The following is a 15,896-nucleotide window of genomic DNA, read 5'->3' on the forward strand; positions in this document are numbered from 1 at the left end:
AATGTTGTGATTTTCACCTACAACTTGCAGACAACATTGGTACTTAACACAAACAAGTATTTCCACTTGTAACTCAATATATGGATGAACGAACCTGTCCGAAAATGGGCTCCATAAATCGTGCTGATCCGCTGAACTCCCCTTGCTTCATGGCCCTAGCCCCACATAGCATCAGGAACTATGATGACATTCCAAATGGGGGAACACTTCGACCCAAAACAGTACAAACATGTTTTCCATTTCTTTCCCACAGTGCCCTTCCACCAATGTGCATAATCAAACAGGCAGTATTTTACTTAGCGAATGTCCTTGATCAGACCTAGATTCACCCCCCCCCCCCCAAAAAAAAAACCTGTTTGGGGTGATACAGAAATTGTTATATAAAATTTTACACACACTTGTTAGGGTCTAATTCCTTTGACCAATTTCCCCACCACATAGAAAGTCTATGAACATTAAGAGTTAAAACAGGTAATGAGTACCAAGCTCTGGAGGCAGAGGGCGCTCTTCTCTTGCATCCTACTAGCTTTGACAGATCAAGACCACTAAACCCCACAGAGACAGCATAATCAACATTTACTGAGAACAAGGAACATGTATGCATCATGAGGGGAAGAAAGTTACCTAGAATATGAACCGAAAGACTGCCATTACTATCTGTTATACCTCGGTAACAAACTGCGAAGTTTGATTGGTCGAGAACCAATCACGTGACGCGCAACAAAAACGCATGTTACATGGCTCGACTGGACGGGTAACATGAAAAGTGATGTCCACTGGTGAACATCAACTTGTTCGTTCCCAGCGTTGGTCGATTTCCAGCGCTGGTTACGAAACAACCGCGGGTTCGAGGGAATTGTTTCTTGTTCGTCTGCTTAACAAACAATGAATAGTCCATCGTAATAATGTTTGAAGATGACAACAGAACTTTGAAAAGAGGAATAACAATTAAACAAAGGTATAACAAAACAATTGTTGCGAAGGTGACTGGGGTCCATGGGTTTTTGTACACCCTCGAGGGGAAATGGCACCCTCGGCTTCGCCTCGTGTGCCATTTTCCCCCTCGGGTGTACAAAACGCCATGGACCCCATCACAGCGTACAACAATTGTATAATGTTATGTGTCATCATTGGTGGGTTCAACAAGATTCCATGACATTTCTCCTTGACAAATTGTTAATTGACAAACTTTACAAAAATAGCTAAATTCCAGTATTTTGACTGACTAAAGAGATATTGGATGAATTGTAGTGCAAGTTATACAACTGTCTCCCCTATCTGTACAAAGAAAGTGCCATCCTCTAATTACTCCTACTGTAAATCAGGAGAGTTAATAATTGAAGAAACTCACCATGAAGAGTCCATGTCATGTGCAGTCTCCCAGTGTCTATCCAAAGTAACAAGGATATCTCAAATGTTAAAGAACTGTCTGCTAAGGTTGTCCCATCCATTCAACAGAACATCACTGCCTGTGGAAAGTATAACAGCATCGTAACATAAGATTATTGAAATCAAATTGGAACATTTGTTGTTATAGTTTTGTGAAGGCTTGGGCTATAAATGAATGACAACTTTATATTCCAGCTTTGAACCAGAAATGCCCAGCTACTTGTTATGTAAACACTTTACCTAGAAAGCAAAACTAGATTCTCATTTGCAGAGAGCATGAAAGTAAAAACAACTTTGGAAGATTAAAATTATGAATACACTTGAGATTAATAAGCAACAAAAAACATCATCCAACTCGGCTACAGCAGCAATGCTATAAAACATGGTGCAACCAGCTGGGGGAGACCCTCACCCAGAACAGAACCGTTAACACCCCCCCCCCCCTCATAGGGGAAATATGCACAAGTGGATGGTTTGAGAAGTGAGCAGCCCAAAACATTTTGTGTTTGTTTGCAACTGCCTCAACCACCCCCCCCCACCCACCACACACACACACACACAAAGAAACACACACTATCCACCTTTTCCGATTTTAATATTGCTTTGAAATGAAGTTTGTTATTCATTTAGGTAACTTATATTTGTGTGAATATCTAAGATACAATTTGTAATCAAGACTGTTTTAAAGCATGGATTCTTCAAATTTGGCAAAAGACATCATGCAAACAAATCATTATTCGTTAAGCTCCAAAAACTGACATAAATACCAACACACTCCTTTGAAAAATTAATTGCTTGGCATGTGTGAGGAGGCTACACTTGCTTTAAAATCAATGAGAAAACTTACTTCTTTAAAGAATATCAGCTTTAATAATTGGTTACCTGCTCAGGCTAAATCCGTGTTTTAAGGTCAGTTTTAAACTCTTTTTCTATGACAACTTCACCACTAGCTTCACTGGCTACAGCCCAAACGACACAGTCCTTGGTGACCTAATTGATTGCCATAAAAATGCGAGGCTCCACTTGGTTCCAAATCTATATGGATCTTAATTCTGGAAAGAATATCAGCTTTAATTGGTTGCCTGCTCAGGCTAAATTTGTGTGTTAAGGTCGGTTTTCAACTCGTTTTCAACTCTTTTTCTATGACAATTAACTTCACCACTAGCCTTGCTGGCTATTGCCAACAATGACACAGTCACCGTAGTCCTAATTGATTGCCATAGAGTGTGAGGCTCCACTTATTTAAAGTTTAAAGGCTTCAATACTGGTCAACTTTAGACAAAAGTAACAGTAACACCCATCTAAAAACAAGACTAGAGTCACAACTTTAAAGGTAAGCTTTCAATTGTTTATTTGAAGATGCAATCTAATCAGTGATTCGACTGCAACTTCTCTTCTAGCTTTAATGGCTTAATAACAATAACAACACAGTAATTGGAAACCTAATTGTTTGTGTGAGGCTACAATCGCTTCAAAATTGATGAGAAAACTGTCTTCATTAACAATTTTGAGCCTTTTAGAAACCATTAATTGCTGTATGGTCATTGCAAAATGCCCATATATTGCTAACACATTTCATTTATTGAATCAAGTTGTTTCAAGAGAAACTTCAACAAAAATAACATAAACAGAAAAGTTATTTTGATTTTAGAAATTGGGGTGCAAACTTGACATAAAAAATATTGTAAAATATCATATCTACTCATATCCTTAACAACTCTGTGTGAATTGAAGTGGGTCAAATGTAACGGCTGTTCGCAGCCACTTTAGGCATTTGGGTGCAAGGGGCTTGATGGTCTCTGAAGGGTTAAATTATAATGGCTTTAATTAGATACCTTACTCAAATTTGAATCGTGTTTTAAGGTCTGTTTCAAACTTAATTTGTTAGTTTTATTTTTCCCTTCCTGGCTCCTGACGTCAATAGAAAAACAGTCCTTGGGAACCTAATTGGTCGCCATACAAGAGACCAAACTCGCTTCAAATTAAGTGAAGACACTTTATAAGCCTATCAGCTTTAATTAGTCACCACGTCAGATTGGGTTCGTGTTTTACGGTCAGCTTTTTACTTGCATTTAAGCGATGCAATCCTGAATCGTAGAAGACAACTACAGATGTACAGCAGATAGCTGCAACACTTGAATGGAATTGGGGTTGTAGTAAACATCTCTCTGTTACTAACTCCAATACAATTATTCTAGTCTTGATTACCTCCACACTGTAGTTTGAGAGTAACTTTGTCTCAGCATGGAGTACTTCTCAATACTGTTACATCTGTCACTTGCAGTTCATGTTGTTTGCTCTTGCCACTTGCTTAAACATTCTCAGCTGATGATTGAGTTTTCTTCTGCAGAAAATAGAAAATTACTTCAACTTTCCTATCAATCCAAAGTAGCTTGGTCTCATGTCCTCTGTGTGAGTTACTGCCATGCTGATCCTCAGTGTCACTCAGTCAATTACAACATAGAAGATCATCTGTGTGAGCTCAACAATGCTACCAGGGCTCAGTATCCTGATGACTTCATTACACACTATGGTAGTGTGTACTTTGATGCTGATGTAGAAACACCCCACCTCTCTGTACCTGACCAAGCACTCCCTACACAGCCTGATACAACCACCTTCTCTGAGCCTCAAAACAGCGGTTGCCAGGAGCTTCTCGAGGCAGGTCATGTGAGTGGTATCTACACAATATTCCCTGCTGGATTTAACGGTGGCCTGCAAGTTTACTGCGACATGGACACTGATGGTGAGGGCTGGATTGTCATTCAGAGGCGTCAAGATGGCAGTGTTGATTTCTACCGTAACTGGGTTGACTACCAGAATGGCTTTGGTGACAAATCTGGTGAATTCTGGCTTGGAAATGACAACCTACATACCCTGACTGAGTCTGCAGGACCATGGAAGCTGAAGATTGAGATAGTCAGATGGGATGGAGAAGAATCCTTTGCTGAATATGGACACTTCAAGATTGATGGGGACAGCTTTAGACTTGAGATTGGCTCCTACAAGGCGAGCAGCACAGCAGGAGATTCACTTCAATACCACAATGGAATGATGTTCAGCACCAAAGACAAGGATAATGATATGTGGGACAGTGTTCAATGTGCTGTAACTTACAAAGGAGGATGGTGGTTTAATGGTTGTTATGAAGCTAATTTAAATGGTATGTACTATCCATATGAATCTACCAGTGAGGATGGTATCAATTGGTTTTATTGGGTGACAGGATACAAATCGGTCAAAACATGTTCAATGCAAATGCGCCTCTAAAATTTTTTAACTTTTACACTATAGAGCACTGGAAAAAAGATTGGGAAGCTAATTCTTGAACAAAAAAACAACATTAAATAGTTTGTTATACTAATATTCTGTTTAACCCTTTAAAATACAAACTGCTCTCAACCACCCTTCTAGAAGTTTGATGAGTTGTATTTTGGGATTGTATGTTGTTATTGAAAACAGCAGACCGCACATGAAGAGACTTTTTGAGCACCTCATTAGTTTAATGCACCTTGAGCGAATTTTGCAAATCTTTTTAATTCAAGGTAATGAATATTACCAAAAGAAAAACCTTTTAAAACAAAAAGTAGGCTGTAGGCTAGATATCAATGGTGATTTGTAGATCTGTGTGGTTTTTGCTGGTATCGGCAAATTTAATGTATTTGATTGCCTTGCCCTACCACTTTCAGTAAGAATTCACTCAATTTAATATCAAGCATCTTCAGTTTCATTTGAAAATGATTGCCCCTTTTGCATCAGCATTCATCTTTCAAAAAGAGCAATTCAATTACTGCAGGTTAGCATTCATGCTGGTCGAACAACGCTCCTTCAAGTTCATTAGGCTGTACAGATCATTGTAGTTCACAAAAGCCAACAGCAAGATGCACGTCAAGCATTCAATTAAATCAAATGTAAATAGGTGGTAGAAATTCATGTGAAGAAAAGTAAATGTAGTCTTGGCTCGATGTATATAAACAGAAGTTCCTTCCTATGGAACTTTGTATTTTCCCAATTTACAAGGAGATACTCAAGCATAATATTTACCAATTACCAATACTAGTTCAAAAGTATATAGATTTGACATGAAGATATTTAAATCGTCTTTCTTGATAGGCAACAATACGTAATGTAGGCTTTGAACAAGAAAGGTGGTTTGTTGTTAATTCAATTTGTTTTCTAGATCTTTGGAAATTAGGCTGTTTTTGATGTGAACCAAGTAACACTGTAATGACCCTTAGGGAGTCTTTGAAAGTTTATATTAGTTCAGAAAATAAAACTAAATATGACAGATATTTTAAACTATATGTTTGATATTATTCAGCTGATTTCTGATATATTGAAAGGACTTACTATGTTTGACCTAATACAGCAATATAATCATATATCATAAATACTGCAAATGAAGTAAGAAAGTCTTAACGCAATATGAATTTTCACAACAAAACATCCCTTGCAATATTTGGGAAATGTTTGCAACTCAAATAGTATAACTTTTATTTCTGTTTTAAATCTTAACTTGTTTACTGCACCAAAGAGTAATTTTAAAAATGCACAAAAATAACATGCTGGTAAACCTTATTCAATGCATGCTCTGCATGGTCAACAATCCATTCATGAAAACAAGAATTGGGGTTTTAGTACAGAGCTTATCAACAAAACAAGCTGGTTTGAAGACAACTTAAAAAACGGTGATCATCCAAGTTTTATAACAATAGATATTCCCCTCTAAAAACCTTCATCCTCAAACGACAATCTGAACATTGTACCTGTAACTAACATCCAATCTAGTAACACTCAGATTAGTTTAGTATTCTTATTCAATGATCAGCATCAACAGTTTACCATTAGTGCAGTCCCATCAACCAGAATCAAATTCAGTTTGTTGTTTGTAATTCAGGCTATTTCACAGCCACCATGTGAGGAAATAAAACAATCAGCTCATACCAGTCATGTTAATCTTACTTGTCATTCTGCCTGCTTATTTCTGTCTCTACAATTCATTCTCAGTCTACATCATGCCTAGGTCTTTTTTAGTGATTTCTCCTCCATACATCCCTAAACCTGACCACACTCCTACTCCAAGCCCAGCTCTCCTCAATCACAACTAGACTAAATCTGGTTCATACTTCCTGTGAATGCAATTAAGATAAAATTAGTTAGGTCAAAAATTCGCAACAAATAAGTCACATCAGTTGAACTATAAGGCTCAACGGTTGCCCAAAATTCACAGTGAACAGGGCTGTGACGTCAACATTCGTAACGCATTCACATTTGCAGGAAGTCTGAACCGGGCTTTAGACATACAAAACATTGCAATTCTTATCAAAATGGACGCGTATAACCTCTTTACAATTGGGAGCCTCAACATGGTAAAAGATCAAGAGGGTGTCTCGTAGACATCCTAAAGTTGGACTCTGGCATTAATCCCCATGACCTACTAGTCATGGACTAAGGGTATGTTCAGACAGCGTACTAAGTTAGACCCGAACCGGTTTAACTTTTACGAGCAGTAGGGGGTGATCATAAAAATAAAACCCCTTTGCGTTCAGACAGCACCGAGTTAAACCTGATCCGATTTATCTTTGGTTTTAAGAGGTCAAACAAAACGCGACCCCGTAACTCTAACATCCTGTTTATTGTCCTGTTCATTGGTCACCGTGTGTTTACGTAATAATTACGGAGGTCAATGGGTTGCCTGTTGTGAGTTTAACCGGATGTGATCTTTTTTATTCTGTCCACACACAGTGTTAAAAGATAAACCCGAAACGGTCTAAAGATAAACCCCCTCCCTGGACGGTTTATCTTTTGTGGGTTGAACTCGATTCGGACTAACTTTAGATCCATTCAGACACACTGAGTTGAACTCAATCGAGTTGAACCATGATTTAAACCAACTTTACAATGTAGTACCGTGTCTGAACGCACCCTATGAGACCAGTGGAGAACCATTGTCAGCAATGCCAGAGTTTGCTCCATTTGATTATGAAGATGAACATCTAACCGACTATGGAAGTTCATCAAGCTAACAGCTCCCTATCCTCCAACCACGATAAAGGTTTTTTACAAGATGTCAAATGTTGTGGTTTTCACCTACAACTTGCAGACAACATTGGTACTTAACACAAACAAGTATTTCCACTTGTAATTCAATATATGGATGAACGAACCTGTCCGAAAATGGGCTCCATAAATCGTGCTGATCCGCTGAACTCCCGTTGCTTCATGGCCCTAGCCCCACATAGCATCAGGAACTATGATGACATTCCAAATGGGGGAACACTTCGACCCAAAACAGTACAAACATTTTTTCCATTTCCTTCCCACAGTGCCCTTCCACCAATGTGCATAATCAAACAGGCAGTATTTCACTTAGCGAATGTCCTTGATCAGACCTAGATTCACCCCCCCCCCAAAAAAAAAACCAAACCTGTTTGGGGTGATACAGAAATTGTTATATAAAATTTTACACACACTTGTTAGGGTCTAATTCCTTTGACCAATTTCCCCACCACATAGAAAGTCTATGAACATGAAGAGTTAAAACAGGTAATGAGTACCAAGCTCTGGAGGCAGAGGGCGCTCTTCTCTTGCATCTTACTAGCTTTGACAGATCAAGACCACTAAACCCCACAGAGACAGCATAATCAACATTTACTGAGAACAAGGAACATGTATGTATCATGAGGGGAAGAAAGTTACCTAGAATATGAACCGAAAGACTGCCATTACTATCTGTTATACCTTGGTAACAAACTGTGAAGTTTGATTGGTCGAGAACCAATCACGTGACGCGCAACAAAAACGCATGTTACATAGCTCGACTGGCCGGGTAACATGAAAGGTGATGTACACCAGTGTACATCAACTTGACCGTTCCCAGCGTTGGTCGATTTCCACCGCTGGTTTCAAAACAACCGCGGGTTCGAGGGAATTGTTTCTTGTTCGTCTGCTTATAAAACAATGAATAGTCCATCGTAATAATGTTTGAAGATGACAACAGAACTTTGAAAAGAGGAATAACAATTAAACAAAGGTATAACAAAACAATTGTTGCCAAGGTGACTGGGGTCCATGGGTTTTGTACACCCTCGAGGGGAATTGGCACCCTCGGCTTCGCCTCGGGCGCCATTTTCCCCATCACAGCGTGCAACAACTGTATAATGTTATGTATCATCATTGGTGGGTTCAACAAGATTCCATGACATTTCTCCTTGACAAATTGTTAATTGACAAACTTACCTAAATTCCAGTATTTTCACTGACTAAAGAGATATTGGATGAATTGTAGTGCAAGTTATACAACTGTCTCCCCCATCTGGCCAAAGAAAGTGCAATCCTCTAATTACTCTTAATGTAAATCAGGAGAGTTGAAGAAATTCAATATTTGAAGAAACTCACCAAGAAGAGTCCATGTCATGTGCAGTCTCCCGGTGTCTATCCAAAGTAACAAGGATATCTCAAATGTTAAAGAACTGTCTGCTAAGGTTGTCCCATCATCCATTCAACAGGTCATCACTGCCTGTGGAAAGTATAACAGCATCGAACCATAAGATTATTGAATTCAAGTTGGAACATTTTTTGTTATAGTTTTGTGAAGGCTTGGGTTATAAATGAATGACAACTTTATATTCCAGCTTTGAACCAGAAATGCCCCGGCTACATGTTAAGTACACTTTACCTAGTCAAGCACTTTACCTAGTCAAGCAAAACTAGATTCTCATTTGCAAAGAGAATGAAAGTAAAAACAACTTTGGAAGATTACGATTATGAATACACATGAGATTAATGAGCAACAAAAAACATCATCCAACTCGGCTACAGCAGCAATGCTACAAAACATGGTGCAACCAGCTGGGGGAAACCCTCACCCAGAACAGAACCGTTAACACCCCCCCCCCCAATAAGGAGAAACATGCACAAGTGGATGGTTTGAGAAATGAGCAGCCTAAAATATTTTGTGTTTGCAACTGCCTCAACCACCCCCCCCCCCACCACCACACACAAACAACGCACACGATCCACCTTTTCTGATTTTAATATTGCTTTGAAATGCAGTTTGGTATTCATTTAGGTAACTTATATTTGTGTGAATATCTTAGATGCAATTTGTAATCAAGACTGTTATAAAGTATAGATTCTTAAAATATGGCAAAAGACATCATGCACACAAATCGTAATTCAATAAGCTCAAAAAACTGACATCAATACCAACGTTAATTGCTTGCCATGTGTGAGGACGCTACACTTGCTTCGAAATCAATGAGAAAAGTTACTTCTTTAAAGAATACCGGCTTTAATTAGGTACCTGCTCAGACTCAATTCGTGTTTTAAGGTCAGTTTTAAACTCTTTCTAAGACAACTTTACCACTAGCTTCACTGGCTACAGCCCGAACGACACAGTCCTTGGTGACCTAATTGATTGCCATAAAAATGAGGCTTCACTTGAATCCAAATCTATAAGGATCTTACTTCTTTAAAGAATATCAGCTTTAATTAGTTACCTGCCCAGGCTAAATTCGTGTGTTAAGGTCGGTTTTCAACTCTTTTTCTATGACAATTAACTTCACCACTAGCCTTGCTGGCTATTGCCAACAATGACACAGTCACCGTAGTCCTAATTGATTGCCATAGAGTGTGAGTCTCCACTTATTTAAAGTTTAAAGGCTTCAATACTGGTCAACTTTAGACAAAAGTAACAGTAACACCCATCTAAAAACGAGGCTTGAGTCCCAACTTTGAAGGTTAGCTTTTAATTGTTTATTTTAAGATGCAATCTAATCAGTGATTCGACTGCAACTTCTCTTCTAGCTTTACTGGCTCGTAATTACAATAACAACAAAGTCACTGGAAAGCTAATTGTTCGTGTGAGGCTACATTCACTTCAAAGTAGATGAGATAACTTTCTTAATTAACCATTTTTAGCCTTTAAGAAAAATTACTGTATGGTCATTGCAAATTGCCCATACATGTACATTGCAAACACTGTTTATTTATTGAATCACATTGTTTCAAGAGAAATTTCAACAAAAATAACATAAACAGAGAAGTTATTTTGATTTTAGAAATTGGGTTGCAAACTTGACATAAAAAATATACATATCTACTCATATCCTTAACAACTCTGTGTGAATTGAAGTGGGTCAAATGTAACGGCTGTTCGCAGCCACTTTAGGCATTAGAGTGCAAGGGGCTTGTGGCTTTAATTAGATACCTTACTCAAACTTGAATCATGTTTTAAGGTCTGTTTCAAACTTATTTTGTTAGTTTTATTTTTTCCTTCCTGGCTTCTGACGTCAATAGAAACACAGTCCTTAGAAACCTAATTGGTCGCCATACATGAGACCAAACTCACTTCAAATTCAGTGAAGACACTTAAGCATATCGGCTTTAATTAGTTACCACGTCAGATTGGGTTCGTGTTTTACGATCAGCTTTTTACTTGCATTTAAGCGATGCAATCCTGAATCGTAGAAGACAACTACAGATGTACAGCAGATAGCAACAACACTTGAATGGAATTGGGGTTGTAGTAAACATCTCTCTGTTACAAACTCCAATACAATTATTCTAGTCTTGATTACCTCCACACTGTAGTTTGAAAGTAACTTTGTCTCAGCATGGAGTACTTCTCCATACTGTTACATCTCTCACTTGCAGTTCATGTTATTTGCTCTTGCCACTTGTTTAAACATTCTCAGCTGATGATTGAGTTTTCTTCTGCAGAAAATAAGAAATTGGACAAATTTTCATATAACCAAGTGGTAACTCATTTGCATGTCCTCTGTGTGAGTTACTGCCATGCTGATCCTCAGTGCCACTCAGTCAATTACAAGATAGAAGATCATCTGTGTGAGCTCAACAACGCTACCAGGGCTCAGTATCCTGATGACTTCATTACACACTATGGTAGTGTGTACTTTGATGCTGATGTAGAAACACCCCACTTCTCTCTACCTGACCAAGCACTCCCTACACAGCCTGATACAACCATCTCCTCTGGGCCTCAAAACAGCAGTTGCCAGGAGCTTCTTGAGGCAGGTCATAATGTGAGTGGTATCTACACAATATTTCCTGCTGGATTCAACAACACCCTACAAGTCTACTGTGACATGGACATGCACTGATGATGGTGAGGGCTGGATTGTCATTCAGAGGCGTCAGGATGGCAGTGTTGATTTCTACCGTAACTGGGTTGACTACCAGGTTGGCTTTGGCAGTTTGTCTGGTGAATTCTGGCTTGGAAATGACAACCTACGTACCCTGACTGAGTCTGCAGGACCATGGAAGCTGAAGATTGAGATAGTCAGATGGGATGGAGAACAATCTTTTGCTGAATATGGACACTTCAAGATTGAAGGGGACAACTTACGACTTGAGATTGGCTCCTACAAGAATAGCAGCACAGCAGGAGATGCACTTAAACGCCACAATGGAATGATGTTCAGCACCAAGGAAAAGGATAATGATCCATGGAGCAGTGTTCACTGTGCTGTAGATGCTAAAGGAGGATGGTGGTATAAAGTTTGTTATGATTCTAATTTAAATGGTATGTATTATCCATACGAATCTACCAGCCGGGATGGTATCAATTGGTTTTATTGGGGAATACAAGGATACAAATCGGTCAAAACGTGTTCAATGAAAGTGCGCCCCTCAAACTAGTAAAATTTAACACAATAAAGCATAGGAAAGGAAATTGGGAAGCTAATTTTTCAACAAAGAAACAACAAATAGTTTGTTATACTGAAGTTGGTTTTAGACCCTAACAATTCCCCATTTAAAAATGTTAATATCAATTCATAAACACCTCAGACAGTTTCGCTATTCCTATTGGTGGAGAGTGCATCATGTGGGTGTGTACAAAGCTGTGTTTATGACCAGTAAAAAGTGTTGAAACATGGGCGTGACACGCGAGCTTGCACCTGTGCTTATAAAACAGTTTCTTCATTCTTATTGGTCAAGAGCAACGACTGAAACAGTTGTGCCACATCACGCGTAACGCGCACAGCATTCTCTTATAAGGAGTTGTTTATCCCAGGGGGCCTTACCATTAGCTGGAGGGGTGTTGTGTTGAAAGAAATCATTGAACAAATTTAGTTTTTGCATTTATTTTACTTTTAGACCAAAAGTGTTGATGTTTTTTGACCGAAAAGGTATTTATGAATGGGAATCAAAGTAAGTTGAATCGGTTTTCAACTAGTGGTTTAAACCCGCTGCGGCCTGGTTCTTGATAGTTTACCTCGACTTCGTCTCGGTAAAATTATCAACAACCAGGCCTCGTTGGGTTTAAGCCGTTAGTTGAAAACCTCTTCACCACACACTGATTCCCTTATTAATCCAAATAATGAGGGGTTAGGTTCACCTTGGGTCGGTGTTTGGTGTTTCCTATGTCCTTATTATATTTCTTATGAGGTTGAATTATTTGTCTAACCAAACTTACTTAGCCTCTTGCTGCGATACAATCACAGTGAAAAAAACCAGCAGAATCGCCATTGTCTATTAACAACCATGTAAAACACACAACTTATATCTAGATCCATGCTGCTGGATCAATTCCTAGACATTGATTCCATATTTGGAAAAACAAAAACAATGTGGTGTCGTTGGGAACACATAGATGAATAAGGAAAAATGTTCAGCCCCCCAAAAAGGGTTTAAATTGGTACGGATACATCCATACCCGCCACCAGCATCGAATTGCCTTGACCGAATTCCTACTTTAAGAAAGACACAGAAATGCAATTTTCTGTACATGATGTTTTCCTGTCAAGCGTAAACTAATTCTTTGTTAACTGAACAAATTATTTATCTGCGCACCAAGGCTGCTTATATTAAGCTTCTTGCAGTAGCAATTGGTTAAAGTAAGACCCACTTGACGGAAAATAGTTATGTCAACATTCACCTTCAAATTAAAATTGACTGGTATTTAAAAAAAATCCAGCAACTGTCCATGGATTTAATACACAATATATGACATGGTAGGTACCAGGCATGAGAATGGGTGATGATAAAAAAACAGGAAAAAAATTCAGTTGATCGGAAATGTCAATATTCAATGATTTTTGTGTGCGTAGCACACAACACGACTGCTTAAGGGCCCTGGGAGCTCTGGGTATTTTAGAAGCTCTGTGGTGGTCTCTGATGCATTTCTGACACCTATTTTTCCAGGTAGAAGTGAGCTACTTTTGTGTGATTTTTCCTTTTTTTAATGTTTAATAACTGGTTTAAGGGAAAATAAAGAATGTAAAGCTTAAGCAATTCAAACAATTTTGGGTTCGCCTGCGATTTTGTAACAATTCCGGAAAAAGAAAGAAAAAAATAAATAATAGTAATATTTTAATTTTTCTGACGATCTTATCCCTTATTTCTGCCCTTGAAAATGCTTTTTTTCTCACCAACAACCATTTTTATAGGTTCTTGATTTGAAATTCGGTTGTGTAAAAGAAATTCTTTTGCAATTAAATGTTTGTGATTTTAACGATCCGTCGGCGACGCACATTTTAAAATATATCTGGCGAGAGCGATGTGTTTTTGAGAAAGAGGTTGTTATTCAGCATAGGGTATAACCATTGATCTCCATTATACTGACAGTATAATGGAGATCAGTGGGTATAACTGGAACGAGGTTGAGATTAGACCCCAACATAGAAATAGAACCAATGAAGAAAGCACGTCGTCCGGACGTACAGTGTGTTCGCTGGTTCCCAATATATCTTTCGCTGGTTTTGAGGCAATAATAGGTACCAGTTTTCCATGGCCTGCCGGTGATCTCAGATTCGTGCCGCGCCGCTCATTGGTTCGTGTACAAACCTGCACGTACACAGTACACAGTACACATGGTGCAAACACGTGCATTGTTTTTTCAGTAGACTTTCAAAAGTCTCCACACGTGTTATCTTTGCTGCAGCAGCAAGCGCATTACACGCAAACATTATTGAACCGTACCACTATAAACGAAGCAAGGAATGAGGCAAGTTTATACATCTGTCGCTGCTGCTGCATGCATGCGCGATGCCAGGAAGACCGCAAGCCGTAAACTGGGCCAGTTGCTGGACGGCAATTTATTGTTTAGTTCTTAGGTGCCGTTTTTTCATGAACGCCGTACGTTGGATCCGCGATAATCTATACTATTAAAAGCGTAACCTGCGCCATCTTGGATTGAAAATTAGAAGGTCCAGTGGTATGGCATCCTTGTGGAATCCAACACGGTTGTTTGTGTGGAATTCAATACGTTTGTGTGGTTTCAGACATCGGGTTGCAAGTCTGCAAAACCCGGATCCAAACTCGCACTTACAAGTCATGTGTTTGGAGGAAGTTTGGGCGGCGACCGTGCGTCAACCACTGGTCGATGTTGTTACCAGACTTCCTAGAAATCTTTCTGACAGGCGACTCATTGGACAGTGTTTCGCAGATGGTGCTCCGGATTGGTTCATTCATTGCCCCTTGCCCGCCCACCCGCCATTCGATCCGCCCTTTTTGGTCAGGTTACTTTCGTGTTGTACTAAGCATGGTTCTCCGGATTGGTTCATTCATTGCCGCGCAGGGTCGAAAGGGTCGAAGAGGCTGGGTGCCAGGACAAAACCGAAACCAATCTCACGAATTTGACCGAATTTGCATTGAATGGATGAAGTACCGTAGATTGATGTTTCGCAGGTGACCATGTGTCAACCACTGGTCGACGTTGTTATCAGACTTCCTAGAAATCCTTCTGCGGGTGACTCATTTGTTGAAAAGATTAAATGGAGAATATTTATAAAAAAGCATTCACTTCCAAACGGCATGAAAATTATCATGATGTCTGGTTTGAGACAGGCCACCTGTTGCTTGGTGAAGAAGGTCGCCGTGGGACCACTTTAGGTTGACAGTGGGTGGCGACCTTGGACCTTTTGCCAGTAAACTCAAATGGGTACATGAATACCGTTTTAGATTACGGTCTGTTCATGGAGGTATAATGTTGCAGTTTCAGAGTTTAACCATGGAGGGAGAATTGTGAAACCATTCCTTACTCTATGGTGAAACTTATACACACACGTCAAAGGCTGTTTTGAAGCTGTAAAAAAAGAACTTTGCTTTGCATTTGGTCAAAGTTGTTAAGCAAAACGACATTAAGTTTCCTTTTGAATAAGTCCATTCACAAAATTGGTTAGAGCAGTGTGTCGGTCAGGTCTCAGAATGTACATTTTGCCAAATCCATTTTGAAGCTAGCCTTGCTCAAGGCAGTCGAATTATTCACTCCGAAAAAAGACCGCCGCTGTATAAAAACCCACCCGTATTCACTGTGCGTAAAACCCACACGTATTCACTGTGCGTAACATCGCACGACACGATGCCCCCGTACACTATCCGCATGCGGTTAGTGGTGTACGAGTGCGATGACTTGTGTGAACAGTATTCGTGCGATGTGACAGTGTGTATACGGGTTGGTCATTCGGTGTGATCGCACACACCATGCACAGGGTATACGGCGGGTGGGTTTACAGCTGCGTCTTTTCGGAGCGAATAATGCG

General features: G+C 39.4%; 2 protein-coding genes and 1 pseudogene across 2 annotated transcripts in view; 2 read left to right on the top strand and 1 right to left on the bottom strand.

Annotated features, from left to right (window-relative positions):
- LOC139938916 (DNA repair protein RAD51 homolog 4-like) overlaps positions 1-15,896 on the bottom strand; it is a 155,628-nt gene that overhangs the window by 43,668 nt on the left and 96,064 nt on the right. The gene's annotated exons all lie outside the window — the stretch shown is intronic.
- Positions 105-7,415, top strand: LOC139938262 (tenascin-R-like). The gene is made up of 4 exons (XM_071933676.1): positions 105-221; positions 3,715-3,945; positions 3,994-4,588; positions 7,228-7,415. Exons 1-4 carry the CDS (start codon positions 105-107, stop codon positions 7,413-7,415), a joined length of 1,131 nt encoding a protein of 376 aa, XP_071789777.1.
- LOC139938264 (ficolin-2-like) lies at positions 7,543-12,051 on the top strand (annotated as a pseudogene).

The sequence above is a fragment of the Asterias amurensis genome, chromosome 6, assembly GCF_032118995.1.
Source record: "Asterias amurensis chromosome 6, ASM3211899v1".
Taxonomy (NCBI): domain Eukaryota; kingdom Metazoa; phylum Echinodermata; class Asteroidea; order Forcipulatida; family Asteriidae; genus Asterias; species Asterias amurensis.

Coding starts and splice junctions, on each gene's coding strand:
- LOC139938262 (XM_071933676.1), top strand. CDS start 105: ATGGGCTCCATAAATCGTGCTGATCCGCTGAACTCCCCTTGCTTCATG. Junction 222..3,714: donor GAACACTTCGACCCAAAACA/GTACAAACATGT, acceptor AAACATTCTCAG/CTGATGATTGAGTTTTCTTC. Junction 4,589..7,227: donor TGAATCTACCAGTGAGGATG/GTATCAATTGGT, acceptor GACTAACTTTAG/ATCCATTCAGACACACTGAG.